Consider the following 26,858-nt stretch of genomic DNA (forward strand, 5'->3'; position numbering starts at 1 on the left):
CTGATGCTGAGAAGGCCTTTGGCAAAATTCAACAGCCCTGTATGCTAAAAACCCTCAATAAGCTAGGTATTGACAAAACATATCTCAAAATAATAAAAACTATTTACGACAAACCAACAGCCAATAACATACTGAATGGGCAAAAACTGGAAGCATTCCCCTTGAAATCTGGCACTGGACAAGGATGCCCTCTCTCACCACTCCTATTCAATAATATAGTACTGGAAGTTCTAGTAAAATCAGGCAAGAAAAAGAAATAAAGCATATTCAATTAGGAAAGGAGGAAGTCAAATTTTCTCTATTTGCAGACCACATGATTGTATATCTAGAGGACTCCATTGTCTCAGCCCAAAATCTCCTGAAACTGATAAGCAACTTCAGCAAAGTCTCAGGATACAAAATCAATGTGCAAAAATCACAAGCATTCCTATACACCAATAGCAGACTTAAAGAGAGCCAAATCAAGAATGAACTGTCATTCACAATTGCTACAAAGAGAATAAAATACCTAGGAATACAACTAACAAGGAATGTAAAGGACCTCTTCAAGGAGAACTACAAACCACTGCTCAACCAAATAAGAAAGGACACAAACTGATGGAGAAACGTTCCATGTTCATGGTTAGGAAGAATCAGTATCATAAAAATAGCCATACTGCTCAAAGTAATTTACAGATTCAATGCTATTCCCATCAACCTACCAATGACCTTCTTCACAGAACTGAAAAAACCACCTTAAACTTCATATGGAAGCAAAAGAGAGCCCGCATAGCCAAGTCAATTCTAAGCAAAAAGAACAAAGTGGGAGGCATCACACTACTGGACTTCAAACTGTACTACAAAGCTACAGTAATTTAAACAGCATGGTACTGGTACCAAAACAGAGATATAGACAAATGGAGATGAACAGAGGCCTCAGACAATACAACATATCTACAACCATGTGATCTTTGACAAACCTGACAAAAACAAGAAATGGGGAGAGAATTTCCTGTTTAATAAATGGTGTTGGGAAAACTGGCTAGCCATGTGCAGAAAGCAGAAACTGGGCCCCTTCCTGACACCTTACACTAAAATTAACTCCAGATGGATTAAAGACTTAAACATAAGACCTAACACCATAAAAACCCTAGAAGAAAATCTAGGCAAAACCATTCAGGACATAGGCATAGGCAAGGACTTCATGACCAAAATGCCAAAAGCATTGGCAACAAAAGCCAAAATAGACAAATGGGATCTAATTAAACTCCAGAGCTTCTGCACAGCAAAAGAAACAATCATTAGAGTGAATCAGCAACCAACAGAATGGGAAAAAATGTTTGCAGTTTACCCATCTGACAAAGGGCTGATATCCAGAATTTACAAATAACTAAAACAGAATTACAAGAAAAAAAAAAAAAAAAAAAAGCCCAGTCAAAAGTGGGCAAAGGATATGAACAGACACTTGACAAAAGAAGACATACATGAGGCCCACAAACATATCAAATAATGCTCATCATCACTGGTCATTAGAGAAATGCAAACTAAAACTACATTGAGATACCATCTCACGACAGTTAGAATGGCGATCATTAAAAAATCTGGAGACAACAGATGCTGGAGAGGATGTGGAGAAATAGGAACACTTTTGCACTGTTGGTGGGAGTGTGAATTAGTTCCACCATTGTGGAAGACAGTGTGGCGATTCCTCAAGGACCTAGAAATAAAAATTCCATTTGACCCAGCAATCCCATTACTGGGTATATATCCAAAGGATTATAAATTGTTCTACTATAAGGACACATGCACACAAATGTTCACTGCAGCACCGTTTATAATACCAAAGACCTGGAACCATCCCAAATGCCCATCGATGATAGACTGGACAGGGAAAATGTGGTACATATACACCATGTAATATTATGCAGCCATCAAAAACGGTGAGTTTGTGTCCCTTGTAGGGACATGGATGAATCTGGAAACAATCATTCTCAGCAAACTGACACAAGAACAGAAAATCAAACACCTTATGCTCTCACTCATAGGCGGGTGTTGAACAATGAGAACGCATGGACCCAGAGAGGGGAGCACCACACACTAGGGTCTGTTGGGGGGAAATAGGGGAGTGACAGTGGGGGATGGGGAGTTGGGGAGAGGTAACATGGGGAGAAATGCCAGATATAAGTGATGGGGAGGAAGGCAGCAAATCACACTGCCATGTGTGTACCTATGCAACCATCTTGCATGTTCTTCACATGTACCCCAAAACCTACAATGCAATAAAGAAAATACAATCAAAAGCTTTATTAATAGATAGGATCTATCTGAGGAAAGAATATAAGAGCTTGCAGATATGTCTTCTGAAGTAACCCAGTCAGACAAAAATAAGGAAAAAACTTTTAAAAATGTAAAAGCCTATTAATTGCTGACATTCCTGAGAGAAAAAATGAAAAAATAAACCACCTGGAAATTACATTTGAGGAAAAAGTTCAAGAAGATTTCCTTGATCTTGCTAGAAAAGTAGACATCCAAAAACAAGAAATCCAGAGAATATCTGTGAGACACTACATAAAATGACATCACAAGGGCATATAGCCACTTGGCTGTCCAAGGTCAATACTAAAGAAAATTTTTTTCTTTTCTTTCTCTCATTTTTTTAAATCAATATGCACAAAATAGCTAATTTCATTTTTTTTTTTTACTCTTTATGTTCTGGGATACATGTGCAGAATGTGCAGGTTTGTTACATAGCTATGCACATAACATGCTGGTTTGCTGCACCCAACAACCTGTCACCTACTATTCTCCTAATGCTATCCCTCCATTAGTTTCCAACCTTGACAGGCCCTGGTGTGTGATGTTTCCCTCCCTGAGTCCATGTATTCTCATTGTTTAACTCCCACTTAAAGGCAGCCAGAGAAAAAGGAAAGATCACCTACAAAGGTAACCCCATCAGGATGAAGCAGACTTCTCATCAGAAGACTAACAAGCCAGAAGAACCTAGGGACCTATTTTCGGAATGCTTAAAGAAAACAAATTCCAAATAAGAATTTCATATTTCATCAAATTATGCTTCTTAAACAAAGGTGAAACAAAATAATTTCCTGACAAGCATGTACTAAGAAAAATTGTTACCACTAGAAAGTCTTACAAGAGGTTCTTAAGGGAGTTCTAAACATGGGAACAAAGAACCATATCTGCTACCATAAAATCATACTTAAGTACATAGCCCACAGACTCTATAGTGCAACCACACAATAGAAACTACAACCATACCAGCCAACTACTTAATGATAGAATCAAAACTTCACATACCGATATTAACCTGGAACACAAATGGCCTAAATGCCACACTTAAAAGACACAGAGTGGCAAGGTGTATTTTAAAACAAAACAAAACAAAACAAAACCTAAGACCCACCTGGCTGTTGTGCTCAAGAGACCCATTTACATCTGATGATACCCAAAGCTTCAAAGTAAGGGGTTGGAGTAATATATATGGAAAAGAAAAAGAGCAGTGATTACTATTCTCATATCAGATAAAACAGAGTTTAAACCAACAACAACAACAAAAAAGAAATGAACTACATAATGATGAAGGGTTCAATTCAAAAAGAATATTTGACTACTTTGTATATATACACACCTAATATTGTAGAGTCTAGATTCACAAAACAAGTACTTCTAGACCTATACAGAGACTTAGACACCCATACAAATATAGTAAAGGAGATCAAGGCCCCAGTGACAGTACTAGGCAGATTGTCAACGCAGAAAACTAACATAGAAATTCTGCACTTAAACTCAACACTTGAGAAATTGGATATAATATACATCTACAGAATACTCCACTCATGCACTATAGAATATACATTCTTCTTGTCTTTACATAAACATACTCCAAGATTTAACACATGCTCACTCATAAAAGCAAGTCTCAACAATTTTTTTTAAAAAAGAAATCCAAAATAGACAAAGGAGATCTAATTAAACTCCAGAGCTTCTGTACAGCAAAAGAAACAATCATTAGAGTAAACTGGCAACCAACAGAATGGGAAAAGTTTTTTGCAATCTACCCATCTGACAAAAGGCTAATATCCAGAATCTACAAAGAAGTAAACAGATTTATAAGAAAAAAAACAACAAACCCATTCAAAAGTCGGTAAAGGACAAGAACAGACACTTTTCAAAAGAAGACATATATGAGGACAACAAACATGAAAAAAATGCTCCTCATTACTGGTCATCAGAGAAATGCAAATCAAAACCACATTGAGATACCACCTCAGGCCAGTTAGGATGGCGATCATTAAAAATCTGGAGACAACAAATGCTGGAGAGGATGTGGAGAAATAGGAACACTTTTACACTGTTGGTGGGAGTGTAAATTAGTTCCACCATTGTGGAAGACAGTGTGGTGATTCCTCAAGGACCTAGAAATAGAAATTCCATTTGACCCAGCAATCCCATTACTGGGTATATATCCAAAGGACTATAAATCGTTCTATTATAAAGACATATGCACACATATGTTCACTGCAGCAATGTTTACAATAGCAAAGACCTGGAACCAATCCAAATGCCCATCGATGATAGACTGGACAAGGAAAATGTGGTATATATACACTGTGGAATACTAGGCAGACATAAAAAACGATGAGTTCATGTTCTTTGTTGGGACATGGATGAATCTGGAAACCATCATTTTCAGCAAACTGACACAAGAACAGAAAATCAAACACCACGTTTTCACTCATAGGTGGGTATTGAACAACGAGAACACATGGACACAGGGAGGGGGGCACCACACACTGTGGTCTGTTGGAAGAGACTAGGGAAGGGGCAGCAGGGGATAGGGAGGGATAACATGGGGAGAAATGCCAGATACAGGTGACAGGGGGATGGAGGCAGCAAACCACACTGCTATGTATGTACCTATGCCACAATCCTGCATGATCTGCCCATGTACCCCAGAACCTAAGGTACTATATATATATATATGAAATAAATCATAGCACCCATACTCTTGGATCACAGTGGAATAAAAATAGAAAGCAATACCAAGATAATCTCTCAAAACCCCACAATTGCATGGAAGTTAAACAGCTTGCTCCTGAATGACTTTTAAATAAAAAAGTCAAGTCAGAAACATAAAAAATTCTTTAAAATAAATCAAAACAGAAACACAACATACAAAAATCGCTGGGAGGTTGCAACATCAGTGTTAAGAGGAACATTTGCAGTGATAAATGCGTACCTGAAAAAGTTAGAAAAATCTCAGTTTAATGATCCAACATCATACTCGAGGAAGTACATAAACAAGAACAAACTAATCCTAAAGCTAGAGAAAAAATAAAATAAAATTAGAGTTGAACTCACTCAAGGTTGAACTGAATGAAATTGAGAAAAAGGATCTATGAAACCATAGTTGGTTCTTTGACAGGATAAACAAGACCAATAGACTGCTACTTGGATTAATAAAGAAAATAAAAACTCAAGTAAGCACAATCAGAAATGACAAAATTTATGTAATGCCACAGCTGATACAGAGAAATACAAAAGACTCTTTTAGACATAGACAACTATGAACATCTCTATGCATATATACTAGAAAATATAGAGGAAATGGATAAATTCCTGGAAACACACAATCTCTCAAGATTGAATCAGGAAGAAATTGAAACACTGATGAGATCACTACTGAGTTCTGAACGTGAATAGATAATAAAAAAACTAACAACGATAACAACAACAAAATAATAATAAGCCCCAGACCAGATGGATTAACAACTGAGTTCTACCAGAGGTAAAAAGAAGAGCTGATAGTAATTCTACCAAAACTATTCCAAAAAACCAAGGAGGAGAGATTCTTACCTAACTCATTCTATGAACCCAGCATCTCTTAATACCTAAATCTGGCAAAGAAACACACACACACACACACACACACACACACACACTAAAAGTGCTGGCCCATGCCCCTAAAGAACATAGACACAAAAATCCTCAACAAAATTCTTACACACCAAATTCATTGGCACATCAAGTATTTAATTTACCATGATCAGGTAGGGTTAATTCCTGAGCTTCAAGATTGTTTCATTCTACTTCAACATACACAAATCAGTAAATGTGATCTGATCGCATAAACAAAATGAAAAACTAAAATCATATGATCACCTCAAGAGATGTGGAAAAAGCTTTCAACAAAATTCAAAATCTCTTCATGGTAAAATCCCTCAAAAAACAAACAAACAAACAAACAAAAAAACTAGGCATCAGAGATACATACTTCAAAATAATAATAGCTATCTACGACAAACCCATAGCCAGTATCATATTGAACGATCAGAACTGCAAGCATTCCTCTTGGAACTGGATCAAGACAAAGAGGCCTGGTCTCACCATTCCTATTCAGCACATCACTGTAAGTGCTAGCTATATGTTAAACATATTTTTTGTCATATATTTGTTGGAAGCAGGAAGAAAAGAAAAGGCATCCAAATAGTAAAAAAAAAAAAAAAAAAAAAAAAGTCAAACTATCTCTTTTCACTGTTGATATGATTTTATACCTAGAAAACTCTAAAGACTCTCCCAATAAGTTATAAGAACTGATAAACAATTTTAGCAAGGTATCAGGATGCAATCAACGAACAACAATCAACAGCAGTTCTATACACCAATAAGTAAGAGTCAAATCAATAACACAAGTCCATTTATAACAGCCACAAACAAAGTAAAAGATCTAGGCATAAATCTCACCAAGGAGGTAAAAGATCTCTGCAAAAAGAACAACATAACACTGCTTAAAAAAAAAAAAGGAACATTTGACAAAAAATAAGCAGTGTAGAAAGGACTCCCTATTTAATAAATGGAGATTAGACAGCTGGTGAACTATATGCAGAAGAATGAAATTGGATACCTACCTACCTTTTACCATATACAAAAATTAACTCAAGATGCCTTAAATATTTTGATGTAAAAACTCAAACTATAACAATCCTAGAAGAAAACCTAGGAAACACTATTCTGGACATCATACTTGGCAAAGAATTTATGACTAAGTCCTCAAAAGTAATTGCAACAAAAGCAGTCATTGATAAGGTGGATCTAATTTAAACTAAGGAGCTTCTGCACAGCAAAAGAAACCATCGACGGTGTAAACAGTTAACTTCAGACTGGGAGAGAATATTCACAAAATATGCATCTGACAAAGGTCTTATATTCAGAACCTACAAGTAGCTTAAAGAATTAAACAAATAAAAACAAATAACTCCATCAAAAAATGGGTAAAAGACATGAACAGACACTTCTCAACAAGAAGAGATACAAGTAGCCAACAAATATAAAAAAAATGCTTAATATCACTAATTATCAGATAAATGCAAGTCAAAACCACAATGAGATACCAACTTACACCAGTTAGAATGGCTATCATTTTAAAGTCAAAAAATGACAGATGATGGGAGGCTGCAAAGAAAATGGAATAGTTACATACTCTTGTTGGGAATGTATATTAGTTCAGCCACAGTGGAAAACAGTTTGGAGATTTCTCAGTGAACTAAAAACAGAACTACCATCTGACCCAGCAATGCCACACAAAAGAAAATAAATTGTTTCACTGAAAAGACAGACACTTTTATGCTCATAGCGGTACACTTCACGACAGCAAGGACACAGAATCAACCTCGGTGCCCATCAGTGGGGAAGCATATGAACAAAATGTGGTTCATCTACAACACAGAAAACCATACAGCCATAAAAAAGGAAATCATATCCTTTGCAGAAAGTTGGATGCAACTGGAGGCCATCATCCTAAGTAAATTTACCAAAACAGAAAGCCAAATATTGCATGTTCTCACGTATAAGTGAGAACTAAGTGTTGCATACATGTAGACATAAACTTGGGAACGAAAGACACTAGGGACTACTAGAGGGGTCTGAGAGGGAGGGTAGCAAAGTTGGAAAAACTAACTGTTGGGTATTATGCTAACTACCTTGGTGACAGGATTAACTGAACCCCAAATGTCAGCATCATGTGATATACCCATATAATAAACCTGTACAAGTACTTCTTGAATCTAAATAAAAATTGAAAAATAAATAATGGCAAAATTAAAAGAAAAATTAAAAGTTTGCTAAGTCAAGTAAGTCAGACAAAAAAGGACACATACTGTATAATTCCACTTATACAAGGTAGGTATAATAGTCAAACTCTTAGAGACAGAAAGTTAAACGGTAGGTTCCAGGGACTGTGGGCAGGTATTTAGGGAGTTCGTTTTCACTGGGCACAGAGATTCAGTTTGGGAGGATGAGAAAGTTCTGGAAACAGATGGTGGTCATGTTGCACAATATGTGAATGTACTTAATGCCAGGGAATTATATACTTAAAGAAGATTATAATGGTAAATATTGTGTTCCATATTTTTATAACAACAATAATAAAGTATGTGTAGGAATCTGCCAGATGAACAAGATGGAAAAGGGCATTGCCAATGAAATAAACATAATGAAATCTGAACAACAGAAAAGCATCTTTGAATGCAGAAAAGCAAATTGGAAATATCCAAAGTAATCATTGTAATATACATGACATTATAAATTTTACGGTGTAGCACCTATGATTCATGCACACTCTACCTCCACCCACTGTGAAACATTCATGAATCATAAACTCCTGTATCATCTTCAGAGCAAAAACACATCCTATTTTACAAGAAATAGTCATCAAAAAAAGGAAAGAAAAGTAAGAACCCAGAAACTTCTAGAACCTTTCGAAGACAGCAGAAAAACAAATTAACACCACTGACAGAACCTGTTAATGCAGAGGGTCATGCTGTAAGACAGCTTGCATTTAATTCAAACTGTTTCGGAGTAAGATCAATTCTATAATGAGATCAAGGCAGCAGAAATTTTTCTTCAGAGCTAAAAATAATAACTGCTTGAGGCATAGACATTGCATTCCATGACTTCTTGAAACTATTTTAAAAATGAGAAGAATAGATAAAGATTTTAAAAAAACACATGACAAAACACCTTTTTAGACGTGCACACTATTCGTTTGTTTGTCAAATGTGTGATTTTTTTCCCTCAGATAACTGGGAGTGGTAACATTCAACTTCTTCCTCTGCTTCTCACCATTTTCTATTTTCTCCTGCTATTTGTCTCCGAGCTGTTACACCCATTACTGCAGTTGCCAGCAAGAAAGAGCCAGGAAAGGGCAAGAGAATCAAAGCACCAGAGCCAGTCAGTTCCATGGTAGGTGGAACCAGAAGTTTAAAGCAGTGGCAAAATTTAAATTTTCTCAGTGCCAGTGGACAATTTCTATAAAATAAGTTTTTTTCATTTTTGTAAAGAATCATTAAGCAACCACAAGAAAATTAAATCAAGGCTTATCAAGTAGATGTTTGAAAGAGAAATAATGATTTACTTTGTAGGTAGAGGTACTTTGCTATTGAGATTGTTGCAAGTCTGAGCAAAGCTGAAGGGAATAAGGAAATTTCAGTCCTTAGAGAAGAAAGTATAGAAAAATAGTACAGACACCCTAGGGTAGAGCAGCTTGCATTAGAATCCCACCTATACAACAGGATTCCATCTGACGTAGGAAAAGTTACTTCAATGGTTTGTTGAGAGTATTAAAAATGTAGAAACTTTGAAGTGTTTAGTGTAGTTCCTGCCTTACAGTAGCATCAACTAAAATTAGGTGTTGATGCTATCATTAATACTGATCTCTTAGCCATCTGTACTTCAGCATCCAAAGCGTCAGTTTGTTCTTTAAATTGCAAGTGACCCTTTTTTCTCAATAGAAGAGCTAATAAAATTTTAAAGTAGGTGAGAATTCTTGGAATGTATCCATTCTCCGTATTCTGGGACATTTCACTTTTTTATCCATTATTTAAAATACCCAGTACCTTCATGGTCACTCTAAACTCTTCTATGAGTTTATGAGTTAACAGAAAAACATGTTCCTTTTGGAGAATTGGAATTAAAAAAATACCATTTATTATTTACTTTTTTTGACCGAGTCTCACTCTATTGCTCAACCTGGAGTGCAGTGGCATGATTTCAGCTCACTGCAACCTTCACCTACCTGGTGCAACCGATTCTCCTGCCTTAGCCTCCCAAGTATCTGGGATTACAAGCACGTGTCACCACCATGCCTGGCTAATTTTTGTATTTTTGGCAGAGATGGGGTTTCACCGTGTTGGCCAAACTGGTCTGGAACTCCTGACCTCAGGTGATCTGCCCCGCTTGGCTTCCCAAACACTTTCTTCTATATTTCAAATTCTTTGCAATTTACCTGCTATCTCATTTAATCTCTTCTTCCCTACCATAAAGACAACCAGTCTCCCTCCTATTAACCAACCACTTAAAATTCTGCCTCCTTATGTACCTTAAATACAAAGAATAAGGTAGTCCCCATTATTTTAACAAATACCTACTGAATATATTCTTGATAACTAATCCTGCTTATATCTTTAGCTAGCTAATGTGATATTCATCTTTGATATGGCTAAATGAATGATCTCTTAATCCAGTTTCATAAACAAATTCTACATTATAGGGGTATAAACACTTTTAAAAATATATTTTCTATTTTAAAGTTGACTTTATACTTTGCATAAATATAATGGACACTTGCTGTTTATTTTTGAATGATTATCAAAGTCATACTGAAAGGGTCAGTACATCTAATCTTTCACAGGAAACTAAAAGGTCAAATGTAAAAATTGTAACTTTTGTGGTTCACAGATGGACTCTGCATATTATCCTTTGTTTAACTTTTGCCCTTTGGTTCCATATTTTCTGTTTTTATATTCTTACAAACCTTTTAAAATGAAAAAAAAAGTATTCTATCTTGTCTCTCAAATACAAGCCATTTTACCTGGGAGCTATACTTGGTCAATCTGTGTATAGTTTTACTATACATGTTCTTTATTATTTTAAAATCAATAGTGACATATTTCAGGTAAATTATTGTTTTCACTACCACCCATTTTCAGAGGTAAGTCTCTAGGTTAACATAAATAAGAAAGTAGCAGCAAAAAAAGGAGAAAAAAAAGAGAACCATGAGAAAAACATTTTAAGTCAAGGGAAAATTTCCAGCATTTACCTTCTCCTCCTAAATCCCAATCCTACAACCCTAAATGGACATATTACGTGCAAGGAGGGACATATTTCACTCCATTCCCCATATATACATTTGTTATCCATTTGGCAAATTGTGGTTGAATTTCTTTTGGGATGACTTCACCAGCAGAATTAGCATATGGATCATTTGATTCAACACTACTTTGTAAGTGTTTGCTCTTTTCAGTCAGACACACACTCACTGCTGATAACTGGTTATTTTGACTATTTGTAGAAATGTTAAAGGAATAAAAAATTTTATCTTAAATAAGCCATGTCAGAAAAAATATCAAGGCCTTGCGAATAATATACTTTATAACTTTGCTTAACACCTAATGTAGGAAAATATCCAATTATGAGTCTAGAAATGGAGTGAGACAGGGACAGCTGAATATTTTAATTATTTGTTAACTGTTGCCTCTTACAGTACCTTCATAAAGTTTCCAGATCTTTTCCTTTCTCTTGCTTTTGTTCTAAATACAAAAGTCCAAGCCTGCATTATATTATATCCAGTTTGAATAAGGAATATCAACTCCTTAGGGATAAAATCAAACGGTTTTATTCTTCCCAAGATGCTTTCAGGCTTCTGTATTATCTTCCCCATTTCTGTTGTGTAGCTGGCTTATCAATTACGTACCAATTTATCTCTGCAATTATTTTGTAAAACTGTCTCATTTTAATTAATATGATGCCTTACTCTTTATTTTTTAATTTTTTTCCTCATTATTTTAAAACTAATTTTGTTTCTAAGTACTGGGAATGAGGTAGGTAGATCTGATCATCGCACACACATTCCTATTTTTCTTCCTTTTATTTTCTCTCTGGTGCTGGGATAGAGAGGATGAAGAAAGAAAAGTGTATTGATTAAAGCAATTATCTGTATTGAGGTTTGCTCAAGGATTACTGAGATAGAGGAATGGCCCCCAATAAATTCCACTCTTAAGAGTCTCAATCTGAAGCAATGTTCCTATGAACTAATGGCACCTTATGGAATTCTAATGTATCTTTTAGCTAATGTCCAGATCGTAGCCTCTTGTCTTACAACTTGACGTGCATATCTCTCTTCTTCACATGGTACTCTCCTTTATTTTTATTTATAATGAGAAGCACAAATTCTGAGATTTATGGATCCAGGCAGGATGGATCTTACCTACGATACTGGGCAACATCTTCAAGGGGACAGTCCACACTTTCTTGCCAACTGCCCACTCCATGACCACATTTTTCTCCAATGTTCTCTCCCCTGATTTAGTTGTATTGACTCAAAACGAAGCAGCTACTTGATTAGAGCATTGCATGGTGATCTTCCCTTTTTTGTGTGAATTTCTCTTGTATTTTCTTCCCTCCGTCTTGGCCAGACTTTTTCTGTAATACTAGGCTAGCAAAAATTTCAACCTCATCTATTTCTAAAATAAAATGATACAGAACTCTTTGAGACCTCTCTTAACTGGATTCTTGGGGAGTACTGTACTCAGATTGAGGAACTTTTTGAGATAAAATCTAAGAAATTAATAATTTTTGCTCAACTGTGTTTTATCCAGGTTTTTATCTGTATTGTATTCTATAATCTCTGAGGAAAATTGTCAATTCGTACTTCTCTAAAGTATTTCTTCATAAGAGCCTTAAAATAAATTGAATATGTTTTTAAACCTTAGTGCATATGCCCCAATACAACAGCACAAAACTAACCTTTGGAAAACACAGAAGTAATGTAATACAAAACATTCCCATCCTTCCAAAAACAGGTAAAAATAAAATATAATCGTTTTCCTGAAGCCTAATCTAAAAAGACTGTGATGTCATAGACAGAGCACTGATTTATTAATCTAAGGGAGAAAAACTACTGTGGCTCATAAACCTGGCTGTTTCTGAGTTTCATTCTTTTCATTTTCCCAATAGTAACCATCATAAGATCCACCTGTTTGTTACAGTCAGGTTAATGACCAAATGAAATGATGCATTATACATATGTCAAAGAAATATAACCTCTTCAAAGAAAGTTAATGCAGCTAACATTCAGTAACATATCTTAGTCTGCAAGTAAAAAATTAGAAATACACTCAAATGATCAATACATATTATGGTAGACACAAGTAATAATATGAATTAAGAGAACGTGTTGAACACCCTAATTTTTCAAACTCTATTTAACTAACCCATTTTTAAAATTTATACATTTATTATTAGAACATTATTTCCCTAGATAGAGGCTGCTCCATTGTTCTGAAGGGAAGTACAAATGATGAAATACAAGGCTGGAAATGATCCATGATGGACATACAGTGTGAGTAAGCAATATATAATATTTTTTTTGATCACTCAGATTTTGAGTTTTTGTGTGTGTTTATAATATGAGCTAGATATCCTTAATGATACCATAAGTAAATAAAGTAAATAAACAGTTCCTGACTCAACATTAAATGCTACACTAAGTGTTAATTACAGTATCCCTGGAGGTAAACATTGGTTCCAGAATTTGAGTATATAAAAAAATCCACACATACTGAAGCCCCACAGTGGGTCCAGTGGAACCCTTTGTATACAAAAGGTTGGCTCTCCAGATAGACAGGTTTTATATTATCTCTCTCAAAAAATCTGCATATAAGTGGATCTGTGCATTTCAACCTTAGGTTGTTCAAGGGTCAACTGTGTTACTGTTGTATGGGATGAGAAGGCAGAGGTGATACATGGAAATGTTATGTCTAAAAACGAGGAATATGTAAATAGTGCTGGGGTGGGCAAAATGGAATGTGAACTACATGAAAAGGTAATTTGGAAGGAAATGATGCTTTTGTGAAGAAGAGAAATAATTGAATATTTGAGTATAAAACATAGTTTTATTTAGCACTCTTGTCTCATCTTTAGTATGATAAAAATAGATAAAAAATTCAGAGAGACAAAGAGGGAGGAAGCTGCTTGTGTGAACATACTCTATTGATGTAAATACTAGAGGAAATTAGCTCTATGTCGGGTGTGTGATAGTGTGCTGATGAATACTTAAAAAAATCTTTGAAGTGAAAGGCACTGATTTGTTGTATTTGATGATTTCAGTGGCATAAGTTTGTCCACCATAGCAATGTTTAGCTAGCAACATGATATAACCTCACGTAGAGTCAGGAAGAGACGTGCACGACTAGCTCTCATGATTTCTGCATGATCTGGCTCCAGCATTTGACCGTGACAAGTTTCAGTGGCTGGTGAGAACTCCAGAGGAAAAAAGTCCACCTCTAACTAACCCTGATCAGCATAATAGCTCTGAGAAACCAGCGTTCTGGTAACATTTTTCTCAATGCAGCACCATCAGTACAGCAGTCAGACAAAATAGCATTCATGAACCGCTTCTCAAACAACTTTTAGAAACCATAAAAGGCCCATTCTTAAAAGGGGAAGTTGGGGGTGGGGGAATCAAGAATTGTTTTCTGGAAAGAAACCACTTTGATCTCCATCAAAACAGATTCGTTTTTTTTGTTGTTGTTGTTTGTTTTGTTTTTTGTTTTTTTGAGATGGAGTCTTGCTGTCACCAGGCGGGAGAGTGCAGTGATGCAATCTCGGCTCACCGCAACCTCTGACTCCTGAGTTCTAGCGATTCTCCTGCATCAGCCTCCCAAGTAGCTCGGGACTACCGGCACATGCCACCATGCCCAGATAATTTTTATATTTTTAGTAGAGATGGGGTTTCACCATGTTGGCCAGGATGGTCTCTATCTCTTGACCTCATGACCCACCCACCTCGGCCTCCCAAAGTGCTGGGATTACAGGTGTGAGCCAATGTGCCCAGACAACAGATTAGTTTGAAGTCAATTTGCTGCTATCGTGGTAAATAAATTTCCTTGCAAATTCCATCTTCCAAACTGAGCAATGAGTCAGCAGTAGGCAGTACTAGAGAGTGAAAAGGATGAGGATGGAGGGACTGCAGGCAGCCCAGGTACCTCTAATGCATCCTCTTATTAGAAGACTTTTGAAAAGCAATTTGATGGAACCTTTTCAACTTTTAGGTCACTAGTTTAAATGCAGTCAGTTGATGATGAACAAAAGTGGGTGGTTAGTGGCCTGTGAAAAGTACCTTCATGGTATCACCCTTGTTCTTTCTAATAGAGACTGCCACTGCAGTTGGCATCCTTTCTTTTCCTTGTACAAGAAGCACAAAGAGTGAATAGAAATGTCATTTCAAGTGGTTTTTCAGTCTTTGTACCAGAGAAATTTGAAATACGAAAAAGGCCATCTTCTTTTCATCTTTAACTCACAGGTAGAATTATTGAACTACAATACATTTCTTAGATCTTCCTGGATTTTGTTAAAACGAAGGCTGAGCCACTTTACAAGTAAAATCATGTCTTACTTCATAGAAAGTTAAATTACATAAAGGCGCATACTTGAGAAATATTTAAATATAAAATGTATACTTTCTTGACTTGAATCTTACACATGTAAGATTCATTTTGTTTTCGTTTTCTTTCTCTTATCTTTTTCTCGCTTCAGTAAACAAATTCCCATGAATGTAAAGGCAAAGATCTTATTATTCCATTAAACGGACATGTCTTAATATTTGTTTATTTCCATTATTTATCATTACAATATTTTGACTAGCTGTTTCTTCCTTTTGAAGAGATTGTAGGTTTTATCCCCTTTCTTTCATTTTTTCACAAAAACCCTCCAAATTTCCACATTACAAATATCTGTACCTTCACATAATTTTGTTTCAATATTAAATAATCGATTAAAGCAAACTCTCTCTAGGTTTCTGGAGAAAGGCAACAAAATAAATAATTGAGCAGAGGCACAGAGAAGTACTTGGTAATGCCAAGAAAATTTCAGTAGCTATCCGTAATTGGTAGGATAAAACAGAAATAGCCCTGTTTTAGAAGTGAACAAAACTCAATCAACTGATCTTAAGCATCAGTTACTTTCTATGGGGTTAGGTTTCCACATTTCACATCTTGAAAATGAGATTGATGTGTTTTGTTCTTTTTGCATCCTTTTCGATACAAATATTCCATGGAATCTTCACTTTTATATCATCTGGATTTTAGCGAGAGGGTGTCAAAATTCAAATGGGATTTGAGCAAGATAGAGCTGTGCTTTATGTCACATCAGCTGATGGTAAAGATTGATGCTGGGATTTTCTGGGGTATCTCATGTTATAACCTCCCCTACGCTTCAAGGCCAGCTTCATGAATTCTCAGATCAGCAGCTCCTGCCATTCCCATGTAACACCAGAAGATAAACTCTGTTCTCTGAACATTCATATGTAAAACAATGTCATCTTATGATTCTTATGATTAGTATAGCAAAATAAAAACTGTCAACACCATATTTAGCCCAACTTGAAGCTGCATATTCAGTCAAAGATAGAGCTTTTCCTGGCCAAAGATACTTTGGTCAGAAATAAACAGTGAAAATCAAGCTATCATCTTGCAAGTACTACATATACTCATGAATCTCTAGCTACAAATGAAATTATCAGCTAAAACTACCCCTTTCCTGTAAATGAATAATAAACACAGCAATTACAAGATTTGCCTATGGTCATAAAATGAAGTAGGGTTTGCCTCAGAATTAGAATGCCTACCATCAGCCTTTGAGTACAAAGTTAATTCCCTTATACAAGACTGCAGTAAAAATAAATCCAGCTGGTGGAAAGGCATACACGACAGAAAATAATAGTCAGCTGCAGACTCTCTGGATGCAAAGTACAAAATATTCAAGTACATGTTTCCAATCCCTTCATTCTCTCCTGAAATGATTGCAGCCATCCCTGCCAGCCAAACGTTAGTTCCTCAATTGTGGCGATCAATAGAATAGATTAGCTATGGAAGCCCTCCATCCATATTACCCTTGCTTTCCTTTCCAGATGGAATTTTCATTCCCTAGAGTAGCAAACATGTGAGATTTTTCCCTCCGTACACAAATATAGACTCATTAAATGTCAAGCTTGTCACTTCAGAATTTACACACACACACACACAACACACACACACACACACACACACACACACACACACACAAGGAACATACCTGTAGATTTAATAAAACAGCACCAACCCTCATGGCTTCACTAATTTCAAGGCTATACATCAGCTGTGGGAAGCGAGGAGGGCTTTGATTATTTGGTGGAAGCACTTCAATGTACACAGTGCAGATGGAATGCCTGCAGAGAAAGAGAAGCAAACAAGATGGTTACGAATCTGTGTTACATTTAATGTGAGATTGCATTCTTTATTCCGTGGTTGGATTTACAGGAGAGAACATTTCCAAATTTTATGAAAAATAATAAAATCAAAATGAAAAGATAGAAAAATAAAACCAACACCAAAATATAATGGTTTTATGAAATCATCTCAGTAACAGAAAAGTAATTGCCTCCAGTATTTGTTTTTCCTACTTAGATAATAGTGTGAATTAAAATTGAATAGCTATACAAATAAAGCTAATAAATTAACTTGCCTTGACTTCTGACTTTGTTTTTAATGCTTCTCTAATAGCAAAATCATTCTATAAACATCTGGTAATAAGAGATGTCTTGGGGCTTCTTTTCTATTAAACCAGCAGAGGGAATATTGATTAAAATAACACACTAAAGAAATTATGGACTGTTTTATTTGTTCTGTTTCTGACTTCAATGGCTTGATGTAAGTGTATGTCAAGAGTCAGGATCATAAGGACTCCTACGTAAAATAGTTGCAAACCAAACTAAAAATGTTTTAAAATCTTCTCTAAAAAGTAAAATATGATAAGCTATAAATCAGATTTAATAAAGCCCTTATATTGATAGGAGATTTTCTTGAAGGACAAGATACCTTATCATTACAAGGAAAAAAAATTAGCATTGACATAGTCAACTTTTTAGATATCTCTGAACTTCAAATATTTTCTTATAAAACAAAAGCTGAAGAAGGATGTTAGTTAAGGTTTGTAAGGTGGAAACATTGGCTGAAATATATCAGTGAAGCCTGAAAGTTTATAAGGTTAGCCGTACATCTTGAAAAAAAATTATATATATGTATATATATGTATACACACACACACACACACACACACATTTTGTACAAACATACTACCACGGCCTACAGATTTATGTTTTGAATCTATTTTAACAAAGTCATGATTTTAATTCAAAACACGTGTTATAATTTCTATTTGGGGGCTAGAAACTTCTATTCACATATTTATTTGAGACAGAGTCTCTTTCTGTCACCCAGGCTGGAGTTCAGTGGTATGATCTCAGCTCATTGCAACCCCTACTTCCCGGGTTCAAGGGATTCTCCTGCCTCAGCCTCCCAAGTAGCTGGGGTTACAGGCCCGTGCCACCACACCTGGCTAATTTTTGTATTCTTAGTAGAGACAGAGTTTTGCCATGTTGGTCAGGCTGGTCTCGATCTCCTGACCTTGTGATCCACTCACCTCAGCTTCCCAAAGTGCTGAGCTAACAGGCGTGAGCCACTGCACCTGGCCTAGAATCTTCTTAAAGTAGTCCCAAACTCTTCATAACATGCTTCAATTAAAAGATAAGGTCACTACAAATATTTGTCTGAGTTTATTAACTATTCTACTTTTCAAAACCTTTTAAAAGAAGTTCAGAACATGGACACTAAAATTTGGTTTAATAGCTTGTCGGTTTAAATATACCTGAATTCATGTTGCTTCTGAGCATATTGTCAGTAGATAGATATCAATAAAATATTAAGCATGAAAGCTACAGCAACTTAAGAATTTCATGCTTACACTTATGGTATTGTTCTAAAGCAATCTCACTTTAAAATATTTGAAGTTTTATAATTAGTTGAAATATCGGTATTCATTTCTGCCTCTGATTTTTATCAATTTAGTATCCAAATTTGCCAATAAAATTAATCAAGTTGTATTTTTTAAATAGGTTCAAACTGATGATGATGAAATGTTGCTTATACATTTATAATTATCAATGGGAACACAAAACAATGGGAAGTTACAAAATTAATTGTATACTGCAAAGATTCGCACTTCCCATGTTTTGAGAACAAAGGAATTGCCATTTTGAGCTAGGCCTAACATCCTTCCAAGTGGTGATCTGACCCCGATAGCAGCCCCAAGATGTAAAACATTTTCCTTGATATTATCTTTGAAGATCTTGGCTTATTTTCGTGTCTGTTGATCAAGTTTTCAAAACGTTTTATCAATCCCTTTCTTCTCTCTGATAGCACAGTGTCTATGCATAACGAGTCCTACAACATTATTGGTAATAACAGTAGGTGATGTTGAACATAGAATTTATAACCAAATATTCCTGGATTATAATTGGGATGCTGCCTTCAGTGATCTAGAGCAAATTACGTCTTTCAGCTTCATTATTTCCATATAATAAATGAGAATAATAACAGCTAAGATCAAAATAAACATTAAATAAGTTTGTATACTTGCATGTGTAAGTACATATATATATGAAACATACTTTTATTTATTAATAAATTAAAATAAGGCTTGAGATTTCTTATTCTACTTTATGAATAGTGTAAACAATCTTGCATTTTCCTTATTTACATCCTTTTTAAACCTTGATAATATTTTAGACATTTTAGTTGAACCCTTTCACTTGGCTGAAGTCCTACAAAGGCTGGATACTCCTTCACCTCTCCCCAGCATGGGGTATGCTGGTGTTAGAATTTGAACATATTGTATCATAATCTTTAGGGTAGGATACAAGAATCTACTTTTTTCACAATTTTCCAAGGCTCTACACATAGAAATATAGAAATTATAATTTGAAGACCACTGCTTCAGAATCTCATGAAAAGAACAATATGTAGACTCAACTGTTTTTTAAAATTACCTCAGGAGAAAACTACAAACTCAATGTCCTCAATAACCCTGGATCCAAGAGACTTCCTCACTGTTTAACATTTTTTTTCACCTGGAGCATACCTGTACTTCAGATTTCAAACTTTCTTTCAAAAGCTAGGCCCTTTCTGCTTCTGGTATTCTTTAGATCTTCAGTTTATTGGTCAAGAATACTTTATAAGGGTTTCATAAAAATATCAGTGCCTTAAAGCTTGTAAAACTATAAACTACCCTTATTTTGTTTTTTGTATTTACAGATTCCTTTCCCTTTCATGACCTTCCCATTTTAGAGGGCTAAAGTATGACAGCACTACAGTAAGGACCTTAAAACTCGTGTGAGGTACCTGGATATTTGTCACAGAGAAGAAAACTTTAAATTGCTGAAAGAAAACGGACTCTAGACTCAGAACACAGAGACAAATTTTAGCCAACATGACCATCTCCTTGATCTGTCTTTACTCCTTTGGTTCCTCTGTCCCTTTCCACCATAATTCAAACGCTAAAATTGCTAATTATGTTTTTCCCCCTCTTGGGCTTGAATCTTGGAGTTATTTGGTGGAGATCATATTTCAAGGTCTTGCATTTTTCATCTTCAACAGCCTGGCACATCCCTACAATGTGTTTAAATAAACACCAGACTTCTTGAGGGTTATTGCCTTTTAAAATGCTATCTCCTTTTTATCCCTGATGTCAGCACAATGTCAGAGTTAGCTTTCCTAAAATTGAATACCAATAGTATTAACAAACAAATAATAGTATTAATGCTGTAATAAACAGTAGTAATTCAACAGCATAATTTTAAGCACTTAATAAAATAGGGCAGTCACTATATAAATAATACTACTTTATGTGAGCATTTTGTATTTACATTTTATAGCTAGCACTAAATGCATAAAACTGAGCATCTATATATGACAAATTTTATTTTGTAATATAGCCAGTATGATGTAGATAAATCTCCATTTCTAAAAATGAACATCATAAAGCTTTATTACATTTTATCTGGTAATAAAGGTCAAAGTAGAACAAAAGAGGTAATCTATTTCTTACATACTCTTGAAACCTACTCAATAGTCCCATAGATAGTTTTTTTTGGGGGTGGTTGAGACAGTAGGGGGTGCTAAACATAGAAATTGACCCTTCTGGTCTTAAAGCTTGAAACTTAGATTTGTTTTATCTGAGTTCCTTCCTCCAAACAACCATCAGGCCTCCCAAAAAACTATTCAAGAACTGAAACTCACCAGATCATCACATCCAATGAGATGGCAGACCCCTCATTCATCATGATTGCTTCCTTGCCCCTCCCTAGTTCCTGTTTTCTTACATATTGTTACGTTTCTCTACTGCTATATAAACCCTAATTTTAGTCAGCCAGTGAGTTGGATTTGAGACTGATTACCCATTTACTCAGCTGCAGTACCACATTAAAACCTTATTCTTTCGCAGTAACTGTTGTTTCACTGATTGGCTTTTTATATGACCAGCAGCAGAATCTAAACTGAACCCCTGGTGTTTCTGGGACAAATTTTGGTTATCTGACCAGGAACACATTGCTTGTGTCTTAGCTGCCTTGAGTTGAGAGTCTCAGAAGAACTCCTAAGCAGTTGCCCACCCAGTTTTTGTTGGAGGTATTTTGGTTTTTCTCCTGTCCCACAACAGCTACCCCCAACTACATTCCTCATTGTTTAGACAGAACAAAGCTTAAAACTTGACATCTGCAACCAGATAGGTGAGTGTTACAACCTTTGTGGGTGTGGACAGGAGGATCCCTTCCTCTCAATTTGAGAATTTTTTTAAAAAGTTTTTATTTATAGGTTGAACAAGCCCAAATGAGGGTGGGAAGTGCCCTGGTTATGTTAGTATGGACACTTTTAGGAAGGTTTCAGTAGGAACACCTTGGGAGCTTGTTTGTAATTGTGTGTGGTATGTGTATGTGAGCAAGTGTATATCTTTTATAGGTACCAGACTGTGGGATTGGCTCCTCTCAATTCAAGAAATTCCTAGGGAATTTTGGGTTGTGGGTTGATGAAGCCCAACCAATAGAAAGAGGAAGACCCCAACTGTTTCACTTTGAAAAATTTTAGGGCTCGTCTGTTGTTTCAGTAGTTGGATAGTGTTGGTGATTGTCTGTGTTTGAGATACTCACAGGAAGTTAGAATTCCGTAAACTAATAAATATTCTTTTGAATCACTGTTTGGCTGCAATGTTCTTTGGAATCTGGAGTTTGCTATTGGACAGGAAAGTGGGGCAGAGTTCCATGTATCCAGGTTTTTGTGCTACTGCTCTAACCACAGTTGGGCCTGGTTATTATGTGATGTTCTCTAGTGTTGCTGTTTCATCCTAGCGTTGTTTGACGTCTGGGGAGGTTTAGCCTTTAAGAATCAAACTGCCATGAAAACTGTTTTACCCAAAATTTTTCATTGGATTACCTATCGGGGTAAAGAAGTGGGGATATGTAAACCAGTGAGTTTGCTATCTCATGGCTAGAGTTCTGAGGTAAAATGGATTGTATCTTTATGTGTGTGTATATGTGTCTTAATATCATGTATTATGATTTTTTTTTTTTGGTCAACCAAATTGGTTTATAAATAAAAGAGTACACACAAATTAAGTAAACCCAAAGTATTTTTCAAGTTCAAATGATTTAAGTAAATCTCAATAAACAAGCTGGCTTTAAATTATGATAAAATAAAAACAGATATGTCTTTAGAATTGTCAGCATACATTTTTGAATGGGTTTTATATATGACTCTGCTAGATATGACTAAGGTATCAGGGTTTGGCATAGAAGGCTATAAAACTGTAAACCCAGCCAAAATAAAATAATTTTATTTTGGCTTGTGTACCTTCTTTGAAATAAAATAAAATCATTTTGGCTTGTGTACCTTCTTTGAAAATGAGAGTAACATAATGTTGTTAGCTGAATCTTGTGAGTTATTGGCAAAAATACCTATATATTTAAGTTGAAAGTTTAGTTGAGGACCTCACATTAACCAGCTATGTAAAAAAAAAAGTAATGAACAAGGAAAAAATTTAACTTTATTTATTATTATTATTATTTTTGTGAAAGAGTCTCGCTCTGTCCCCCAGGCTAGAGTGAAGTGGCATGATCTCTGCTCACTGCAACCTCCGCCTCCCAGGATCAAGCAATTCTCTGTCTCAACCCCCTGAGTAGTTAGGATTACAGGCACCTGCCACCACAGGCGCCTGGCTAATTTTTGTATTTTTTTTTAGTAGAGATGGAGTTTCACCATCTTGGCCAGGCTAGTCTTGAACTCCTGACCTTTTCATCCACGTGCCTTGGCCTCCCAAAGTGCTGAGATCACAGGCATGAGCCACTGCACCCAGCCAGAAAAAGCTAACTTTAAATGATGGTGTCTAATACCTCAGTTTTCAGAAGTAATCTAGATAAACTATTAAAATGAAAGAATTGAGTACATGTGAATTGAATAAATGTTGTAGGTATTCTTTACGTGTAATTTAAAATTTTTTAATTGTTTTTGATGCTAAATGGATGTCTGGGTCATTTCCAATTAAGAAAAGCTATGGGTTAACATATTTCTAAAACTTATGGAATGATTCTCATCTGTAAAATGGTAATATCTGATAGTCAGCTCAGGATTTCATACTTCTCAGGTGATTTCATACTTCTCAGGTGTTTAGTAAAATTTAAGTCTCCTAAGGATAAGAAATCTAAAGAAGATTGGTTTTTATGGAGAAAACCAATCATTTTGTCGGGTTCAGAAGTTATCTCAAGGTTAATTCAAATTACAGACATGAAATGGTTGTTTATGAAACAAGGTAGAAGAAAACCAAAAAGTAGAAGAAAAAGATGTGAAAAAGTTATAGATATGAAAATATATTTTTGGTAAAGAAAGTGATAATGAAAAAATACCTTTAAGTTTCCTGGCAAAAATCACAAAAAAGGTTAATTTTTATAAGTTCTAAACAGAAATAGTACATGATATATTTTGTTATTTGAAAAAGTAGCTGAGAATAGAAGTGTTTAAATTATGTTTATTTCCAAGGTATTTCAATTCAATCAATAATTTGAATTGGTTCAGATCTTTAATGAGGAAAAACTGTGATATGTGTTCAAAGTTTTAATGTTCAGGAAAGTCTGGCCTTTTCCTTAAGGAAGTTATATTGATTGGGATTTCTCTCAAACTACTTGAACTGTGTTTACCATTATTAAGTGACATTCAACTGAACATTAAGTGATATTAACACTAAGTGACATTCAACTAAATTAAGTAATTACTTTAAAAAGTGTGATACTTTGTTGTAATTTTTGATCCAGATCCATTTATCTCTGATGGGCATTCATGTGGTACTTGAAAACAAAATATGTACAAGTATTGCACTAGTTTGAAGACTTTAGTGGTGAAAATTACTTAATCAGTTTTAAGTACTGTATCTAGAAGTGAATCTTAGAAATGTGTGTTGATGCTCTTTTAAATAGCTGAAGAGAAATTGTGTGGTTCTCACTTTGTCCTTGCTTCATTGTGTAGTATTTAAGTGAAGTTAGATTTCTTATCCTTATTCTGAATTTCCAAAACTGATACTTGCCTTTATGATTTTTTAATAATGGTAACAAAACCCAACATGAATTTTCTTACTTTGAAAATTTTGGCAAAGGACCTATCAAAACTTTGATGCTTTTGGTCACAGTTCTGTCACTAAAATGCTAGCAATTAGACATATGGAATGAGTAACCTAACTACTTAAACACAGTGGTTAGAAGTGCTGTAAGTAGTACCTCCTAAACTCCAAATCAGAGTTTTAGTCTGTGGAATATTAGAACAATAGGCTTTTGTAGTAGAAATATCCTATTAACTAATCCATGTGCTGTTAAGTAATAGGTTGTTGAATCCTGGGTCTGAAGAAAGCACTGACTTATAAATTTTGAACACTGATACCAGTCAAAACCTCATCTTCAGATGCAGAACACAGTGACAATAAAAATGAATTGCTTTCATGAGACACAGGACCAGAAATTAAAACTACTAATCTCTCTAGGCTCAGGAACAATTGTGGAAGCTATGGGTGCATGAGATGGTGAGGAACAATTTTGAGGGATAAACTTAGTTCAGAATTTCTGTAAATTAAACGTTAATATCAAAAGCCCAATGATACAAGGCCATGTGTCTGACATCATTGTGTCTGGGCCTATGTATCAGAATAACAGTATTTTCTTGGAGCACTGATCTACTCTTTAACAGCTAATTGTAAAAGGCTATATAAAAAGTTTGTGAAAATCTCACTTTAGTCAAACTGATTAAAATTAGATGGATTTGTTTATAGGGCTTTATTAAAATTAGATTTAACATTAATAGTAAGCCATACACAGGTACAATTCTGTTTTTTGAACAAAAATTTCACATATTTTTGTTTACCTTTCAAGGAAACCACAGGGAAAAAATGGAGAGGGGACAGACAGAATTAGTTGGCCTCCTGCTATCTTAAGTATTAGGTCTTACTGCTTAGGAAACTGACTCTCCTCTTCATCAAAAGACAAATGTTTTTATTTTACTATTTTGGCAAAATGAATATTTTATAGTGATATGTGATCCTATTTTGTGATATAAGATGCCTGAAACCTTTGATATTTGACAGACTTTCCAAGAGCAAAACTTCAAGTTCTAAATTCAGTCTTTTGGGCTCCAAACTAACATTTTTGGATATTAGTTCCCCTGAAGTTCAAGAGAGACATATAAGGTTTACGAGGCTTAGTTGTTACATTAGAATTATGCAGGAAGCATTGTTAAATCTGAGGTGGTGTTAAGCTTCCTTTGGGTAATATTTATATGGATGGGTTGTTGATATGTGTTTGTGGATTATGTGAGATTCCTAAAATTCTGAGATTTCTTAATATATATAGTCAGTAATAATTATGATTATGTAAAACTGTTGTATGCCACAGAAATAACCAAATTTCTTTGTCGTCTGTGTCTTTATGACTGTCTTAAGGCTTTTGTCATCCACAATTATTGTTTTGTTTTGATCCTTCTCAAAAATTGATTAATAGCTACACTCCTGGGCTTGCTTTTTTGGGGGAGTTCAAGAAAAGAACTTCTGAATGCACGTTTCTGATAACTTTGGGGATTGTGCCATTTGATTAGAGAAGAAACTTACAGGGCACTAATTGAAAGGCTGAGGTGTTCATAAAGATTGTTAACCCAATATGAAGCAGAGCAAGAATTGATTGCATGGACTGAACTAATGAAGGACTGATACAATCTTTATGGCTTTTTTCTTTGAAACATTGCTGATTTTGGTTTTGTTTACCGGAGTCTGGATACTTTTTTAGAACTATTTATAGCCTTCAAGTATACTTTATGTAAATTATGTAGAGTATACTTTTGTAACCAGAATTTGAGGCATATTTTCATTCTGCCTGATTTCTCCAGAGTTTATAAACTATCTATGTATATTCCTAATTCATGATGATCTATTTGTTTGAGGAGATTTAATAAGAACATGTTTTCTTGTATAATGTGACACAGGTGGAGGAAGTGGTCATTTTCTCAGGGCTTTGACTTAAATGGCCTTGTGAAAGGTTCCAGCAAAGACAATTTAGAATCTATATGAACAGTGATTCTTGTTGCACTTTGGCGGTTAATCAGGCTAAGTATATGGGCCTAAAGCTTCTTTTGCAAGTACATTTGTCCTGCTATGACTTGCCTTTGTTGGAAGTTGGGGGCTGAAGAGAGAAATACTGTACTCTGTTTCAGAAGAAAACTGTACTGTTAGATTAGCCTTTGATTTCTGGGTGGGCATGAAATCAACCACAGTATGAAGCTGCCCATGATGCCCCTCCTCAGCATTAAGCAGCCAGAAAGGCTGACAACCACATTCTCCATGATTGAGGAACTGATAAATAGAAAGGGGGGACTGAAATCCACCCAGTCGTCCCATAGGTCCCTTTTTTTGAT

At 35.3% G+C, this 26,858-nt stretch overlaps 1 protein-coding gene across 10 annotated transcripts in view; it reads right to left on the reverse strand.

Annotated features, from left to right (window-relative positions):
- PCDH15 (protocadherin related 15) overlaps positions 1 to 26,858 on the reverse strand; it is an 819,037-nt gene that overhangs the window by 280,825 nt on the left and 511,354 nt on the right. For all 10 annotated transcript variants that reach the window (XM_032245634.1, XM_032245633.1, XM_032245636.1 and 7 more), the window contains one exon: positions 17,125 to 17,257. In XM_032245634.1, coding sequence (XP_032101525.1) covers positions 17,125 to 17,257 — 133 coding nt within the window. The remainder of the gene's footprint in view (positions 1 to 17,124; positions 17,258 to 26,858) is intronic.

This window comes from Sapajus apella, unplaced genomic scaffold, assembly GCF_009761245.1.
Source record: "Sapajus apella isolate SASKATOON/1434 unplaced genomic scaffold, GSC_monkey_1.0 scaffold58, whole genome shotgun sequence".
NCBI classification, from domain to species: domain Eukaryota; kingdom Metazoa; phylum Chordata; class Mammalia; order Primates; family Cebidae; genus Sapajus; species Sapajus apella.